At 49.7% G+C, this 18748-nt stretch overlaps 1 protein-coding gene across 3 annotated transcripts in view; it reads left to right on the top strand.

Moving 5' to 3' along the window:
• Positions 1-18748, top strand: part of SHISA6 (shisa family member 6) — a 268428-nt gene that overhangs the window by 21200 nt on the left and 228480 nt on the right. For all 3 annotated transcript variants that reach the window (XM_087826511.1, XM_087826510.1, XM_016222413.2), the window contains exon 2: positions 335-495. In XM_087826511.1, the coding sequence (XP_087682637.1) occupies positions 335-495 (161 nt within the window). The remainder of the gene's footprint in view (positions 1-334; positions 496-18748) is intronic.

The raw sequence follows: 18748 nt of genomic DNA, 5'->3' as shown, positions 1-18748 counted from the left end.
CCAGCAGTGTCAGCCCCTGCTGCAGTGGCCTTCTGCTGGCCAGCTGCCAGAGATACCGGCCGGGAATGGGGGGGTTTGGGGAAACGGTGTTACGAAAGGGCTCAGAGTTCATTGATTGAAATGAATTAAAGAAAGAAACCATAACCATGACATCTAGTTGCCCAGCATGGCAGCCTCTAGCCCGTGTTTCACTTGAGACCAGCCCCAGGTGAAGCTGTGACTGTGAACCGAATGCTGTCGCTCCATCTCTCCCCCTAGCTCCTTACATGAGGAGGCCTTCGTGGCCACGCACACCCGCTCAGCGAAGCTCACTGTGTGATCTCCCCCCATTTAGGGCTCTGGCTGACATCTTGAGACAACAGGGACCAATCCCCATAGCACACTGTGAAAGAGAAACGATCTCGGCCATCGATACCTCCCCCAAAGAGAGCACGCCGGTCAGATCGTCCTCCAAAAACCACTACACGCCTGTGCGCACGGCCAAGCCACCTCCAGGTAAGTGAGAGCCCATCACTTTGAATCTCTGCTGAGGCTGTTGAGAAGTCTTGGTGATGTTGCTGCTCCTGTGGGGCAGGTCGTGGAGCTAGTGCTGTGAGACTCTCTAATGGGCAGATGGGCTCGGGGAGGGATTGGCATGGGAGAGGCTGCCGCCAGTGAGTGTTCAGGCTGGAGGAGAACTGTTGATTTAGGGCAGGAGTGGGGAACGTCCAGCCCAGGAGCTGTATATAGCCCATGAAATCATTTGGTCTGGCCCTGCCACAGCAGATGCAAGCGGGACTCAAAATTCAATAAATCTAGGAGCTTTTTTTATTGCTGATTTTTAAGTTGATAATTTCATAAGGCCCGCGAATGCTGTTATAAATATCCAAATGGCCCTTGGCAGAAAAAAGGTTCCCCACCCCTGCTTTAGGGCATCTGTGATTTAGGGAGTGGCTGGCATAATGCTCTTACCTGGAAAGGAGCTTGTGGTGGAGTATGGTTACCCACTTGCCCATGCCGGGCAAGGTTTAGACTGCTGAGGATGCTATGTGACAGGATTTGTGACAAGAAATTGCTACAGTCCATTGCAGAGACTTTTCAACTATTAGAATCTCAAAAAGTTACTTCCGAGGGTAGGGATTAAGTCTGTATTGTAGGGTGGCCCTTGCTTGTGCTCTGATGATTCCTGGATGGATGATTAGTTGCCATGTAATAGCAATATCTCTACCCTTCTTCTTTCTCATTACTGTAACTGTATGAAGGAAACCGAGCAGGGCTCATTTTCACTGTTGTATGGAAATAAATGACACTCGAGGAAATTTAGTGACTTGGACAAGGCCACTAAGATAGTCATAATAATAAGACATCAGTAATGACAGTAATGTAACCTGTCATTTATTGGATCTTGCTCTGAGCCAGCTGTTAAGCTCAGCATTTTACATGTATTTTCTTATTTATTCTTCACAGCAATTTTAAAAGTGCTCATATTGTCCCCATTTCATATGAGGAACGAAATGGTTCAGTAATTTCCCCAAGGATAGGGTTGTAAGAAAGCAAGCCAGGATTTAAACTGGGGCATAAAGGTAACAATAATCAGGACTAGAAAATCCTAATATGCCAACCTAGTGGGGAACATGAATCCAAAGTATCTGAGTGGACTGTCTCCTTATAAGTACGGCTGGGGAAGTGGTTTCTCTTTATGGGCTTCAGCAGACAGCCTAGCCCTCTGCAACACAGCTTCTACTTTGATCCTTGGGTCCGAAATCTTCTCATCCATCACCATTTTCAAGGATGGGCTATATATAGTCTGTACTAAGCCTGCAATAAGGATATGCAACAGCTAGGTGGCAGTGGGCGTGCTGCAAATTCAAAATTATAGTGCATATGCTGTTGGGATCAAATTTATTTTCCATTCATTCTTGACTTTTTTTAAATCAGAAGGCACACACTTGCTTTTAAGCTGATAGCATTAAATCTTTTGAGACTCTGATAAAAGTTAAGGACATTCTTAGAAAGTATACATATATATGAACGTATGTACTCATCCAATGTTTTGCATAGGATTTAAGGGGATTCATAAGCCTTTCCAAAGTTAGAGACCCCTGATTTAATATTAAAGCTGAGAGACCCACCTTTGCAAAAAGTCTAAGATGCATTTTTAGCTTCAATATCATAGATAGTTAAAATGTAAGCAATAAAAGGAATCCTGGCAAACACACACACACACACACACACACACACACACACACCCCCCTCTGGGCCAATAGCTATCTACCCAGATGCACTTTAGAATCACCTGGTAAGCTGTTACGAATACTGGTGCCTGGGCCTCACAAATTAACCACAATTTCTAGGGGTGCCGCTGGCATCATCACTTTCAAAAATTTCCCCACTGTGACTTTAACATGCAACAGGGTGAAGAGCCATTGCTCCAGATGGATTCTTTCATTTTATGAGTGAGGACATTGGAAGACTATGCTAGTGGCTCTCAAACTTGACTACACATTGGAATCACCTGAGGAACTTTAAAAATTAAGGGTACCTGGGCCCCAAACCCAGAGATTGTGGTTTAATTTATATGGGGGGGATTGCCTGAGCATGGGTGGGGGAATGTTTAAAGCTTCTCAGGTGATTCTATTGTAGAGCCAAGTTTGAGGGTCACCACGCTAAGGAAATTACATGGAGGCCCATTCTAACTAATTCTATGATCAGCGATCACCGTGGAATCTAACCTCGGTATCTTGATCACCTTTGAGAAGGTAGGGCATTTTGTTTCCCTGAAGATTCATGGTTTGAAGTCAGGCTCCTCTAGAGCCTCGTCTGCAATTCCAGAACTTCAAGTCACTGACATCCAAAGCATCCCTGAGAGTTTACCTTCATTCCTGTCTGCTCTGATTTTCTCTTCTTCACGAGTCAGAGACAACTAGTTCCCAGTCACTGAGTCAAGACTGATTTAGCAGACAGTCTTGATTTGCCCTTACTGCCTTTTACTGGGCAGGGAGATTTGTCATTTCTTCTTGTTTCTGTATGCGTCCTCTCCTCTAGTGATCTGAGAAAGCAAGCAAGCTTATAGTTCTATGATTCACTCCCATGTTTGGAGAAATCCTCTCTGTATTTCTCAGATTGGAACTCCTCACTTTATGTTTAGAAGTGGGAGTTGTCTCCCTGGCCCAGAAAGCACTTACATTTAAAAGCAATTTCAGAACAACCCACAACATCTACAGCTTATAATGGACACGACTGCTTTTCCAAATAGCTGATGTCTTTTGCCACAAAATATTGCAATTTGAGCAGAATTTAAACAGAACTTTGCTCAGATGTTCTAAGTGGAGATTGACTGTGATTTTGCCATTGGCTGTGGTTCATCAAATGAACACACCTCCAGTCGTAGGAGTTTGGTTGGCAGGAGTCTTTTAGGGAGGTCTTAAGGAAGAAAGCCAGAAATACCAGGAGACATCATGGCATATGGGTAGTTTTGCTGCTCAAAATATTGTTCGTGGATCTCCCTCATCAGCATCACTTGGGAGTTTGTGAGAAATGCAGAATCATAGACTCTATCTTACCTGCTGAATGGAACCTGCATTTTTTAAAAATCCTCACCTGAGGATATGTTTTTATTGGTTTTTCTTTTTAGAGATAGAGGAAGGAGGGAGAGAGAGAGAGAAAGAGAAACATTGATGTGAGAGAGAAACATTGATTGGTTGCCTCCTGTACACACCCTGTCCAGGGATCAAACTCACAACGTAGGTATGTGCCCTGACTGAGAATCGAACCTGCCACCTTTTGGTGTATGGGACAACTCTCCAACCAACTGAGCCACCCAGCCAGGGCTGAGACCTGCATTTTAATGAATTCAGCAAGTACAGTTTGAGAAGCACTGGGAAAGCATGAGCTCTGAAATATATCTCTTCAAATATATCTGAAGTTTGTTTTCTGACCCTATCTGCTGCTTAGAGTTGCTTTAAGGATGTAATGAGTTAAACCAACGAGAGCGCTTAAGACAGGTCCTGACCTGTAGCAGACCTCAATGTTAGCCGTGACTGGATTTTGGAAGGATAGCCACCACTCAGGGCAAATGAATCAACAGCGAGAGAAACAAAGGCCCTTCGACCAGGCAGGGTCCACAGCGTTGCGTCTGAAATGAAAGCCCCTAGACCCCAGCCTTCCTTTGCTTGGCCCTGCCTGTGGTGCATCCTCTGAGGATGGAAGTGCTTTGTCCAGCACAGGGTCCCTCAGCCCTGGACACACACTGGAATCATGCGGGCAGTTCTGAAAATACCAATGCCTGGCCCTCACCCCGGAGATTCTGGTTTGATTGGTCTGGGGTAGAACCTGGGCACTGATATTTTTCCAAAACTCCTCACATGGTTCTCATGTTTGGCAAACTTTGAGGACCACAGCTGAGAGCAAGAAACATTCAGAGGACTTAGAGGTTGGGTTCATATCCAGTCCTACACGATGGAGCCTGCTGGTCAGGTCAGTGGGCTGCAGGGACAGGTCCTCTCCATGGCAGGTGGGCAGAGACAATGGAGGGCTCAGGCTCACCTGAGAGAGGGAGGGGTCAGCCTGCTTCTCTGAATGGGGACACCTGAGTAGCAGCAGGCACAAGGAGAAATATCAGAGTTGACTAGAGGGCCCGGCAGAGCCAGGTATCAGGAAATGCACCGCATCTGGAGTTGCAGGTCTCCCGCGCCCAGGATCTCAGAGGCTTGCAGTGGGCTCGCTTGGTGTTTATGGATGGGAGGCGTGGAGCCCCAGCGTGCTCACCTGGCCTGACTCCCTGTCTCACAGCTGGGGGGAGAGTGAGGTACCTGTTCCTTGCAGTAGCAATGACATCATTTGTTGGGAGTTTCAAAGTTTTGATGCCCCACTTCCCATTATCAAGAGTGGCATCAGTTGGAGGAAATAAATATTTATGCCCCAGCTACACACCACTGTGAGTTGGGTAAATGAGCAATCAGTCATCCTGCCTCTTGTCAAAGCTGAAACCTTTCATGGCGGACTAAGGGAGCCAAGGGACATGACTCTTGAAGCTTGAAGGCTGGACCAAGAATGAAGACTGGATGGCTGACACGGGGGCGCTTTCCCACAGCCCCACGTGGCCTGGGCCTTCACTGCTTCCCTAACCTCGGCCTGTTGCCTTCTTGTCATTGGAGTCTGGATGCCCAGGCCCTCCTCATGCCATGCATGAAGAATTTTCCCCTCTGTTTGGTGGGACCTTTTCAGAGCCAGGTGTCTGTGCTGTGAAATTTAATGCTCAGACAGCAAGCACGACCTTTCCTAACACATCTGCTCCTGCCCACCCCCTGCTTTATTTTCTTCGGAGCACTTATACCATCTAACATCGTGCATTTGCTGGTTCATTGGTTTATCGCCTTTGTCCCTCTGAGAATGTAAGCTTCGTAAGGTAAGGGTTTTGCCTTTTTACTCACTGTGATATCCTAGACCCAAGAACATTGCCTGGAAGATCATCATAGTTGTTCAGTGACTCTTTGTTCAGGGAATGAATGAATGAGGACACTGCCCTTTTTACTTGGATAGATGGATGTAGGAGCCAGTGCGTAGGTATTGGTTGTAGCCACATGCCCAAGAGCTCTTATCAAAGCTGCGTGCTCCTTCTTTGTAAAACAAGTGTGGAGTCAGTCACTTTGACAGCCCTCTGGTCATCTGGTGGTGAGCTGAGCTGGAGGCCCTGGTTTCCAGGGTCCAGGCTTCTTGCCAGACCCCAGGACCTCTCTCTCCCTGTCTTGGGCTGACCCATGACTCCATGGTTCAGTGCAGCCAGAGGCTGGGACCGTCACTTCCCTGGCTGGGCTCAGAGAGGTTGTAACCTGGGAGAGCCCCCTGTTCTGTTTACTCTTTCAAGAAAGACTCTTTTATAGAGGTCTCAGAAGCCCAGGCAGCCCAGATTCTCTGTTTCCAGGCACAGGTTTAGGGCTACTGGTAAAGCCAAATGACCTGGGCCATATGCCTGAACTCTGGGAAACTTCTGGTCACCCTCAGCCTCTAATAGGAGCGAGACTTTTTCTCAGTGATCTCCAGGGAAACAGGGGGCTAAGATTGATAGCCACATAAAACTTTGGAGCACTAAACCTGTACTTGACCTGTGAAGAAACTGAGGTACACTGAGGTCGCCTAGGTGAGAGGTGGTAGGGCCAGGCCTTAGCATCCAGGCTCAGTGTTGGAGTTGAAAATGTGGCCTGTGCAGGGAGACAAACTGGGGGTGAATGCTGGGTCCCCACTTACAAGTTGAGGACTCAGGCTTCATCCCTTCAATTCCCTGTCTATAAGGTGGGGTAGCTAGCACCCGCCTCAAAGGGAAGTTAAAGAGCTGAAGGAAGTAGGCCATGCATTTCAAGGGCTTGGCGTTGGCTTGGCTCAGAGTTCCTGCCCAGTAGGCACCTGCATTTTCACCCTCGTCATGAGCGTCACCTTGGTTTTCAGCTGCATCTTCTCCATGTTTCTCTACCTGGTCGTGCCTTCTTTTCCCTCCTTCTGTAACTCCCCGCCGCCCTCTGCCTACATTCCTGTTCCATTTCCCTGGTTATGCTGGTCTTTCTCTCACCGTGGGGGTCTTCAGCAGTGACTGGTTCTCAGCTCTTCTGTTAAAACATGCCCTACCTTAGCCTGCAGTGGTCCTGTCTTTTCAGTCCCAGTTCTGCTTCCTTGGACATCCCCTGTCACTTCCAAATTTCCCTTGGCAATAATTTCTTTCTAAACCTGCACCTGTTGTTTGGATAGACTCCCAGCAGGCTGGCATTGACCTTTCCCAGGTGGAGCCTCCGTGCTCTTTGCCCAGATGTCAGGTTTCTCAATTCCCTCAACACCGTGCCTTGTCCTTGCAGTCATTGTCCGCAGGTCTCTGCCTGGGGATGACCGAGGGTGTACCAAATGCTGACCCAGCAACCACATGAGGCAGCCACTCCTTGGCCATTTCCTCCGTACAGATTCTGAAAAACCTGGAGCATTCACTGAGTTAAGGCTAGTGGTAGAGAAACGGAATCACTAATCCTTGATAACAGGAGTAACATTAATTGGTGCTTATGTTATAGTTAATATGGAGTACTGGCCACCACTATATATGCTTTACCCATGTTATGTAACTGAGCACAACTCTATGAGGCAGTGTCATAGTTATCTATATTTTACAGATGAGAAAATTGAGGACAAGGAGATGGGAGGCCTTGCCCCGAGGTCACGCAGGAGTCCTTGGTACAGAGAGGATTCCAGCCCAGGCCTGCGCTTCAGGCACTGTGCAGTGGTGCCTCCCTGTTGTTACTGGTTCCTTATATTTCACTCGCTATTAAACACAGACGACAGGATACCATTCATCTCAGCCTCACAGAGGGTCTGCCATTGTGTGTGACCCAAGCTTTCGACATGGAAGCATTTGCCCTTTGAAGCATCTAAACTGATTTTTGTCTCAGTGCTTTTAAAAGATAGGGTAATGAAGCTAAAATACACGACACGTCACTCAGTCTTCCCAAAGAGTTTCCAGTGAGCTTACCATGTGCCCAGTGCTGTGTTGGCTCTATGGAAGTGTTTACAAGCACGTGGAAATCCTCGTGCAGGGCGCAGGCACAAAGGAAGGGGTGGGGATCCGAGACTCCATGGAGGCGGGGTGCTTGAGTGGGCCTGAAGGATGCCTAGGAGTTCAGTAGGCTGACAGGGGTGGGCAGTGAAAAAGGGTGCAGGCAGCTCCCGAATCACAGGGTGGTAAATAACATCTGGAAGGAATGTTCTGTGAGAGGGATGTTCTCAGGGTTAAATAGAGTCTCTTAGTAAAATTAATTTCACTTGCTTTTTATTTTTTAATACGACTACTTAAAAATGCAAAATTCCATGCGTGGCTTGCATATGTGATTCACATGGTATTTACATTAAACATAACTGATTTCAGTGTTAGCAATACTGAGTGTCTACTTGAGTTCAAGTTTCAGTCCTGAACAAAAGCCCTCTCTTTGTGGAGCTTACATTGTATGGATGGAGACATTAAGTAAACAAGGAAAACCTTCAGCGAAGTGCTTAGTGCTCCGGGCACAATCAGGCAGGCAGTGTGTTAGAGGAGCACTAGGAGAGGGATTGCTTGTGATAGTGTGGTCCTAAGAGGTGGCATTTGAGCTGGCACCTGACTGATGAGGAGGAGCCAACCATGGGCAGTTCTGGAGGAAGAACATTCCACGCAGAGAAAATATCAAGTGCAAAGGCCCTGAGGCAGGAGCAGACCTGGTGTGTTCAGGCAATAGCAGGGAGACAGAAGTGTCAAGTGGTGAAGGAGTGGGTGGTGCACGCTGACAGTGGAGGGACAGACACGGGCCAGCCATGCAGGGTCTTGGAAGCAAGCCACAGTCAGGAGAGTGGATTTTATTTGATTGTGTTGATCTGATTTCTGTTTTAATAAGATTACCCTGGTTGCCAAGTAGTGGAGATGGGCTTTTTTGAGAAGCAGGGTAACCAGTTAGCATTTCTAATAGTGACACGGGTTAATAAGAGAACTTTCTCTGACTTCCTGCTCTTCAAGGAGACACCCCATAAAGCGCCGGGTGAAGCAGTGATAGCCTGTAGGTTTCAGAGTCAGACAAACTAAGGTCCAAATCCCAGCTCAGCTCTGAAAGGCCATAGGCCTCAGTCCAGAGCTCTTCGACAGGGGTTGGCACAATTTCTCTGAAAAAGGCCAGATTGTAAATGTCTTTGTCGCACTACTCATTTGTGCCACCGGAGTGCAAAAGCCGCCGCAGTAATGCGTAAATGAGTGGGCTCTGCTGAGCTCCCACAAAACATTATTTACAATAATAGTGGGCGTGCAGCATTTGGCCCTTGGGCTCTGGTTTATCAACTTCTATTCTTAACCTCTCTCTGAAAGCCACAGGCACCTTCCAGGTGACATTTATTTCTGTGTGACGTGAATGGAGACACATCCCTGGCCTGGAAACTGTGGGGGAGTCAATGGCAAGGCAGATTTGGGAGCCCAGAGGGTGCTCCCTAAGGCTCAGGCCCATCCCGCCTCCTTTTCCTGCAGCTCTGGCTGGGGTGTCGCTGGATCTGGTTCTCCAGACGGTGGAATGGGGCTGGACGAGGGTTGATAAAGTAACCACAGTGGACACCAGGGTCCTCAGCCCTGACCTTGGCTTTATCTATCACTGGGTGATGGTGTAAAGAGTGTGCTTATCATATTTACAAATGACACATCACCAGGGGGGGTCAGACAGCACCCGCTTTGTGGTTCAGACTCAGGGTTCACAATGGGCTCCTGGTATAGACACCCCAGGGTGACATTGAACAAGCCCCCTCCTGCTTTTCAGAGCCCATCCTTTCATTAGCATCTCGCATCCCATTTATCTCCTGTCCTCAGACGCCTTGCCCCTTGATCTGCAACCCCAACCCCCTTCTCTGCGTGGCGCTCTGCTCCCCTACCTCCACACGAGGGACCCCCATTTCACACCCTCCCGCCCCCGCCCCCTCTCTCTCCCTGACAGTGGCATTTTGCAAAACAGCTGTCTACACCTGTTGCCTCACTTCCCCTCCTCCCTCCGCGCTCAGCCCACGGCCAGCTGGCTTCCATCCCCTCCACTCCGGGGCTTCAGGGCCAGCCCGAGGGCATTCCCACCCCTTCCTCCATCGAAGCCAAAGCTCCGGCCACCTGAACCCACTCGGTTCCTGCGGGCACATTCTCTCACGCATGCTCTGGCTTTTGCTGTGTCTGGAATGTTCTTTTTTGTCCACTCGCCCTCAGCCTGGCTTAGCCCTCCTTACCTCCCAGGTCTCAGCTGAGCCCTCACCTCCCCCGGCTCCCTGGCTGCGTTAGCCTCCCCTGGGTGCCCATGGCAGCTGGGCTCCCGACGCTGCAGAGGGTCGGGGAGGGGGGAGAGTGTTGACCCCAGCATGGAACCCAGCTCTGCGTCCCCCTAGCCCGGCAGCCTTGACCAAATTACTTAACCTCTCTGTGCCTCAGTTCCTGGTCTATAAGTCGGAGCAGTGATATCTCCCATGTACCCTTTGCTATCCGGTCTCCCTAAGGCCCACCTTGTATCAGCCCAGCTCACCTCTCGATCCCCGGTGCCTGGCTTCGGGCCTGGCACACACGAACTGTAAAGTGAATGGCACATTAAAAACCCTGTGTTTGGGTCAGAAGGCCCAACAAATCCCATGTGGGGAGCAGCAGACCATGTGAGAGAGTCTTAGGGATGTGGCTGACTGTTTCGTGCGAACAGACCAGGTAAGCCAGTTGGCAGCTCTGGAAGCCTCTGATTTTGGACTGCATGGGAGAACCTCGAGTCCGGATTGGGGAGGTGAAAGGCCTGTTCCTCTCCTGGCTAGTGTGTGACAGCTGGGCCTCTGTGTCCTGTTGAAGACATCTGTGCCCTGTGCGTGCCAGGGGGTAACACGGCTGCTGGGAAGCCTGAGAACCCCATTCTTTAAATGATACTAAAAACTCACTGTACTTGTTAAAGTATTTCCCGCGCACCAACTTATTTAAATCCCGTAGCAGCCCTAGGAGGCAGCCCCTTGTATCATGTCTACTTTGTAGATGAGGAACCTGAGGCTCAGGGGGCTTCAGAATCCTGTTCAAAATACACAAGCAGAGAGGCTGGTCTGGGCTCTGAATGCTGCAGTCTCACTCCAGAGTCCCAACCCTGAAGTCACTGACCAGAGGTGCAGACAGGGCACCCAGTGCCCCTGCAGCTGTGTGAAGTCTGTCCTAAGCTGTGGGTCCAGCCTGCTCCTGGCTGCCCCAGTGTGGACCTGGGACTGCAAGGAGGACGCCAGAGGAGGCCAGTGCTTGCTCCGCCAAGGGCACATGTTCTCTGGATGGGAACCCTCAGCTCCAGGACGGGCCACCTGCCACGCACTGAGCCGCTCGCCCCAGGATGTGTTAAAGCAGTGTGTGGGGGGTGTCGCTGGGCATTTTCAGCCTGGATGGTGACTGGCTTAGCAACTCCTAAGGTTCTTCTCCCTTTCTGGCAATACACTGGGAACTGGCTTTTGTTGAGGGCTGAGTGTGCTCAGAGCTTTCATTCTATGAGTCCCCTTACTGGCCCAGCAGACAGGGCTGCAGGGGCACGGGACTGGGCAAGGGGCAGCCCCTACTCAGGTGCACAGCTTATCAGTGGCTGGGTGTGGGTCCGACCCAGGCTGCCTGGTCCTGAGCGCACTCTCCTAGCGGCTACACCAACTTGTCAACTTGTCTTTCCCTTGGGCTTCTGTGCCTGTCCCCCCATTGAGCCAAATCATCATTCCAGTGTCAGGCTTGTCATGAGAGGAGGGGCTCATTCCTGTTTCACAATTCAGTCCCATTTCGGAAGGGAGCGCTAAGCCCCTGTATTTTGATCCTGGTTGGGAGGAGTACATAGGGATTGGGGTTGAATGGCTTTTCCCAGTAAGAGATTGCCTTAAGAAGGGGTGTGCCCAGATTCAGAACCTTTCAGAAGCCAGAGGAGCTGCCCGAGCCCTGGCCAGGCTCGGCCTCATCCTGCCTGGGAGCTGCAATGGCTCAGTCAGCTTGGCCAGAGCGGAACCCCCCCACCCTGCTCCCCTGGCCCGGGCAGCCCGAGTGGGGGGCAGATGGAGCCTGATCTCACCATATGGCCAAGGAGAAGAAAGAGCCACTGAGCCGGCCCACTAATTACCCTCCGCGCCCAGGAAGCAGTAGGATTTAGAATACAATCTGGCTGCCACGAAAATGAGGTGCAGGGGAGAGGGAAAGCCAGAGTGCTGCAGACAGGGTTCGAATTCACAATTACCTCGGTGAGTTGGCAAAACAGAGGGACCAACAGAGCACGGCACTGCGAGGACAAGAGCAAAAGGGTGCTGGGCAAGGAAAACAAGGACTCCAGGGAGGGTGGCCCAACGTGCAGGTCCTCAGGGTTTTCAAGGGTAGGAGCTCGCAAGGTGAGGGGACCCCAACCCTCATCTAAGTGGGAGTTTTCCCCCAGGGGCTCCAAGTTCATTGCCTGCAGATTAAAGGCTATTTAGGAACCACAGATGGAGGAGGCGGCGGCATGGAGCCATCCGCAGCTGGATGTGAAGCACCCACTATGTGCTGAGTTCTCCGTCAGGGCCCATGGGAGTGCGATGGTGGGTAAGAGTCAGTCCTGGCCTCGGCAGCAGAAAGACAAGACTGTAACAGTAACAAGATAATCAGTCAGACGGGCGGCCCACCGGTGGCCACGTGCTGAGAAGGTTCAGAGGGAGGCTGCTCTGGTCAGGGCGGGCTTCACCGGGTGCCTCAAAGGGTGGGTAGGATTAACTGGGTGAGGAGGAGGGTGTTGGGTGCTCCTGGCCCATGAACTGGGGCCAACAAGACCCTAGAGGGCAGGGATGCTTATGGGACTAGCATTTTGCAAAGGGGAGCAGTGACTAATTCTTCTGGAAAGGTTGGTGTGGCTTTTCTGTAAACAGACAGTAGTGATTAAAGAACTGGGGAAAAGGCCAGAAGGAGCTGGAACTCGGTGTTCTGTTGGAGAAGGCTGCTGTGAGCAGGAGACTTTTTTTAATCGTCTTTGAACATAAGGGCTGTGTCCCTGGGGGAAGGGGGGGTGTAGGAAGGAGGTGCCTATGGTGGAGGTGCCATATGGCTAAGTTGGGCTAATGATGGGGGTTGGGGATGGGGCAAGGTTGGACCCTGCAAGGGGGCTAGAGAGGAGGCTTGTGGGGGTCTAAGGTGAGAGGTGCACAGAGGAGCAGGCTCGAGGACCATGCCCATTAGCAGCACGTTGGGAGGAAGGAACAGGGGAGCTCAGGGTGGGACTCACGATATACTGATCCTTGTGTTCATACAAAAGCGATTCCAATCCTTGATGGGTATCAGTCCCTGGGGATATGGGAGTGAACACCAAGTTCCTACTCTCATTGTTCCTCCTCTCACTTAGAGGAGACGGAGAATAAACCCATGGGTGTTCAACATAAATTCAGGTGATGATAAGCACTTGGAAGAGGCTTAGACCAGGAACGGAAGTAAGAGGTGATGGGAAGGGGTAGGAAGCAGCCTCACTTGAAGAAGGGCTGAATTACTAAAGCAGAAACCCAGTGCCTGAGAGAGCAAGCCACATATGACTGCGCGTGTGCAGGGCAGAGCTGAGCTCTCACCTGGTTGTTTGGGAAACAAGTAGCACAGAGTGGTTGGAGGGGAGGGAGCAGGTGGAGCTGCAGCAGCAGATGAAGTCAAGGAGCTGGGGCCTTGCGGACTGGGACAGGGTCTGGGTCTCCTGGGTGTGATGGGAGCCATGGTGGGGTTTGCAGCAAAGGAGTGATGTAGTTTGACTTGTGTTTTACATAATCACTCTGGCTATCATGGCGAGACTGGACCCTGGGAGGCAGAGATGGAGGAAGGGAGACGGTGGAAAGGAGGTGGATACTGTTGTAACATCTGGGTGATGGGAGGGAGATGGAAGCTTGACTAGGGTACTAGTGATGGAGGAGGTAAGAAAGACTTAGCTTCGGGGTATACTTACTTATTTTTAACTTCTCCTTTTGACCAGTTTTAAACCACTGAAAAAATTTGAAGTGATTGAATGATACAGTGAACACCTGTATGCCCTTCACCAGTTGTTAACATTTGTCTCTCTCTTTCTCTTCCCCCTCTTCCTCTTCTTCCTTCTCGTTACCAATATCACCATTATCATTATCATCACCGCGACTACCATCGCTATCACCACCATCATCACCATCACCACCATCATCACCATCACTATCACCATCATCACCATCGCTATACCATCACCATCACTATACCATCACCATCACCACCATCATCACCATCACTGTCGCCATCATCACCATCATCACTATCACCATCATCACCATCACTATACCATCACCATCACCACCATCATCACCGTCACTATCACCATCATCACCATCATCACCACCATCACCACCGTCACCACCGTCATCACCAGCATCACCAGCATCACCATCATCACCATCACCATCATCACCATCATCACCGTCACTATCACCATCACCACCATCATCACCATCACTATCACCATCATCTCCGTCATCACCATCATCACCATCACTATACCATCACCATCACCACCATCATCACCATCACTATCACCATCATCCCTTTCATCACCATCATCACCATCATCACCGTCATCACCATCACTATACCATCATCATTACCATCACCATCATCACCATCATCATCACCATCACTATCACCATCATCACCATCATCACCATCACTGTCATCACCATTACCATCATCAACATCACCATCATCACCGTCACCACCATCACATTGCTATTGCCATAATCATCAGCATCAGCAGCAGCATCACCATCATCTTCACCATCACAAGCATCGCCATCATCATTATCATGAGAACTGAACTAATGTGAGAGCAAGTTGTAGATACTGTATCATTGCTCTTTACTCCCATCTACTCCGTCATGTGTCTTCTAAATGCAAGGGTATTCTTTTATATAACCATGAAACAATGACTAGACTTATGAAATGCATCTTTGTTACAATACCAGTATCTGATAAAGAGTGCAGGATTTATTTGTAAGTAGGAATGACAGCATTTGCTGATGGATTATATGGAAGACATGAGAGGAGGGCAGGACTCGCAGATGACTTCAAAGATTCTGTCCAGAGCAAATGGTTGATGAGAATGGCCAGGCCAGGACCTGGATTGAACACCTGACAGTTCTTACCCAAAAGAAATTCAGGACATGTCTCAATGTTGGCCGATGAACTGGGCTGAGCTGGGCTGCTAGTTCTCCAGTGGATGTTGCCACAGCAGTTATAAGGGAAGTCAAAGAATCTGGGTGTGACCTCTCTCTCTCTCTTTCTTTCTCTCTCACACACACACAGACCCTGCATGTATATGTATATACATATACAGACTTCCTTCCCCCAGGGACCTGGACCTGAATTTAGCCATAGGTATATCTCACTGTAAGCAGAACCAGTAACGACCCAATAGACTCTGAGTGCCCAGGGACAGAGACATGCCTGCTTTGCTTAATGTAATCACAGTGCACGTATCTTGGCACTTGGTAAGTATTCAATAACCATTTCTTGAATAAATGACAGGATGAATGCTCTCATTTAGTGCATTAGACAAAGTGCAGCAGTTGTGATTATGTGTGCTTACAAATGACAGAATACCTAAAATAACAGCTGCTCATACAAAAGAGAAGTTCCTCTCTCTCTCTCGTAAAGGAAGTTCGTCCAAGGACAGTAATGTTTTATAGTGTACGAGGCTCCTTTTATCTGGTTGCTCTGGCTCCCTAAGCATGCGGCTCCCATATCATGGCCCAGGATGGCTTCCCAAGCTCCTGCCATCATGTCTGTATCCCAGGCATCAGGAATAAGAAAGGACCGTGAAGATTATATTGCATTTCTTTAAGGACAATTGCTGGAAGTTGCCATACCACTCCTACTTACATTCTGTTAGCCAGTGTGCCCTTTATTTTGGGTGGCTATGAGACCAGTTAAAATATGGGGGTTCTTTTACTAGAGAAAAATGACTCATGGGGGACAGTTAGTGACCAGTGTCCCCGTGTGGCCTGGAAGGGGGCTGGGGCTGCGTGACGCTTTCTACCACAGACCATTGCTATGAAGGGCAGCCGTGTGTGGCAGATCCCACTTTTACTTCCCAGTGCACTTCAGTGGACTGTAAATGCACAGAACAGGCGAGGCCACTAGGGCCCCCCTGGAGAAATGCCTGAACACTCTGAAGGGGCTGTGTGTCCCTACTTTTGATTCTGATATGGAGGCCACAGTATGTTACCATGATAATGAAGCCAGCACATTCTGGGAAACTTCTGTGGAGCGTCCCCAGCTCTGAGTCCCTGGCTACGAGTTCCTTAGAATCCGAGGCTGTGTCCTATTTACCCCTGGGTCCCTGCGCCTTCCCTGCAGAAACCCTGGGCTCTCCCGCTCCCTGCCGGGTGAAGAGAAGGCAACCCATTCAGATCATTCAGGAGTTTTACAAGATGCAACAAAGCCAATTTTTCCTAAATAGAACGTTGGTGGAAGTTTTGCCAGAACTATCTAGAAAGTATGTCAGCGGGGACATTGCCTTAGCCCGGCCGCCTCCCCCTGCATGAAGACCCCGAGTGGGTGGCGGAGGCAGTGGCCAGCAGCTGGGCGAGAGCCCTCGCTCGCCTCCCGTTTCCCGATTCTGATCTGTATTCCAGCTTCATATTTCCCTTTGTGTGTGTTTAGCTTGGGGATTTATCACTGCAGCTTAGATTTGTGATCAAACAGATAAGCCGGCACTTTAATAAATGTGGCATTTCTTCCCCTGTAAGAATTCGATGAAAGGCAGTGGGGCCTCGGAGGAGTCCGGCAGGGCAGGCAGGTAGAGCTTGGTGACACTGCCAGCCAGATGCCTTGGGAGGGGGAGGGGGAATGCTGGGTCACAGTTCGGGGTCATTCTACGGGGAGGGGGATGGCATTTCTGTGGCAGAGAAATGCCCTGCGTTTTCCATGGAAAGAAGCTAAAGGGGCAAAGTCTTAGGCTTGCGGTTGAATCCTCCCTTGAGGGAGCAGTTTGGGCCCCGAACTTGACTCCTGGTGCAGCTTCAGACACTGCCTGTGGTCCTTGGATGAGGACATGGGCAGGAGTCCAGGGACTGCAGGCCTCGCCCAGGCCATGCTTTCAGCCCAGACACCAGAGGAGCCCTGTTAGGGTGGAAAGGGTGGGTGAGCTGTGTGACCTTGACATCGGGCAAAGACATTGCTTAACCTCTCTGCACCTCTGTTTGCTTGTCTTGCCATGAGGATATTAATAGCTATTTGTAGGATCCTTGTGGAGATGAGACAGTAAATATAAAGGACTAGCACAGTTCCGGCACCTGGCTGATGAGTCAGACAGTGAGCATTGGTGTTGTTATGGAGCTTGGGTCAGTGCTGTGCAGTGATTTTAGATTTTTCTTTCCACCGCTTTCAGGACAGAGAACTCTAGTTTCTTATGTTCCATGGGAACTCACTCTCCTAAGGGGCAACTGGAATCCTGCGAAGTTGGTAACATGATTATCATTATCTTAACCTATGAGATGATAGGATTGACACTCAGAGAGGCTGCCGACTCGCTCAAGGTCACACAGCTTGTATGTAGCAGCACCAGGAGTGCGTACAGGAGCTGATAAAGACAGGCCCTCTCAACCCTCCCGGCTGAGCACTGTTTCCAGCCCTCAGGTCACAGAGACCAAGAACTCAGAGAACAGAGAGAGGGAGGCCGGGGCAGTGACCTGTATCTTCAGTTTTCATTAGCAGGCGCATGCTCTCGGGCTGCTCTGGGCAAACACCTGGCTCCTTAGATTTTCCTGTGAAAGAAGCTCACGGTGACTTTCAGAGCCGTGGAGATTTCTCTGAGGCCGGCCAGCAGCCTCCTGTGGGCTTGTGTGAGTCAGAGGCCGCATGGGCATTCGGAACCTGTCCTCCCCTAAGAAGGAACTAGATGTTTTCCTGTGTAAAAATTCTTAAACGAAGCCACTGAAGACACAGCCTTGGTAGCGTTTCTGATTATTCTGTTGCCACATAAAGCTTTGCTGAAGCACCTGGCCACTTTTGTTTGAAACTTCCAGTGGGACGTGTGATGGCTGTGACTGGAATTTACTGCAGGTACATGGAGACTCATTAACGCACAATTGGTCCATCGTTAATTGAGTACTGACCGTATTCCAGGCATTGTGGAGTGAATGATGGGACTCCATGCCCATGGGGAACTTCCAGTCCAACTGAATAAAGTCGAGCCGTGCGCATGAAGAGTTCCAGCAGGATGAGCTAAAAATCTGCATAGAGTTATGGTTAAGGAAACATTCATGTATTTTCTCTAAAAATAAGGTGTGCACTTAGGCCCTTGGAGAGAAAGGTCGAACTACAGCATGTGAACCGGCCTGAGCCGATGGGCACACGTGAGTTGCGCGTGGGCTTTCATATATAGGAGCATGCTGCAAGCTTATGCATTCTCTTAGGCTTTGCTGAGCGCCTGCTGCATACCAGGCACCGTGCCCAAGACTGAAATGGTCAAGGAGGCAGCAGGAGAGGCCGTGCATATTGATTGAATATGACATTGAAGGGCAGATAAGACTGGGATGGTCAGGAAGTTGGGGAAGGATAAGCCAAGGTAGTATTTGTGGTGTTTAACAAACTTAAAACATTAAAAGAATTTAAAAATTAAGATCAAAACAATTAAACATGTTAAAGGCTTTTCTCATCTTTACCCTCAGAGCCTTACATAAATAACCACAGCAGCTGCTGCCCGGCACCCCCTTTCGCACACACCCTTCCAAAGCCAGCGCACTGCCCTGCAGGCCCCCCTCTTCACTATGCAGATCGGCGCACGCTGTGTTCCTCTTTGGAATAATATTGTTCACCTATCACCCAGACATTGAACATCAGAGTAGAGTTCTAGAGCTGCCTCATCGAGGTGCAGAGCAGAAAGCGGGGAAGGGGCGAAAGGGCAAATGATTGGGACTAAGCATGCTCTCGTGTGTGCTAACTGTATTCACCACTGTAATCCGGAGACACATGTGGACAAGCCCCCCAACCCCCCCTGAGGGGCAGGTGCGAGGAGATGCCTCCTCACTCAGACTCTGTCCTCAAACTGGAATTTAGATAGAGGCATTCACTCTGATTTCCCCAAAGGCCACATTCCACATTCAGGTTTATAGAGCAGAGAGAGAGCCCGACATAGGTCAACATTAAAAACCAGTCCTGCTGTTTCGATATGATTTGCTCCAGGATAGTTTAATTGATCTAGCAGAGTGGGAAGCCATTGAACTGGGAACAGAAGATCTGGGT

This window comes from Miniopterus natalensis, chromosome 17 (genome assembly GCF_054644295.1).
Source record: "Miniopterus natalensis isolate mMinNat1 chromosome 17, mMinNat1.hap1, whole genome shotgun sequence".
In the NCBI taxonomy this organism is placed as follows: Eukaryota; Metazoa; Chordata; class Mammalia; order Chiroptera; family Miniopteridae; genus Miniopterus; species Miniopterus natalensis.
Note: the sequence above shows the minus strand (reverse complement) of the source record. Positions and strands in the feature narration are given on the sequence as shown.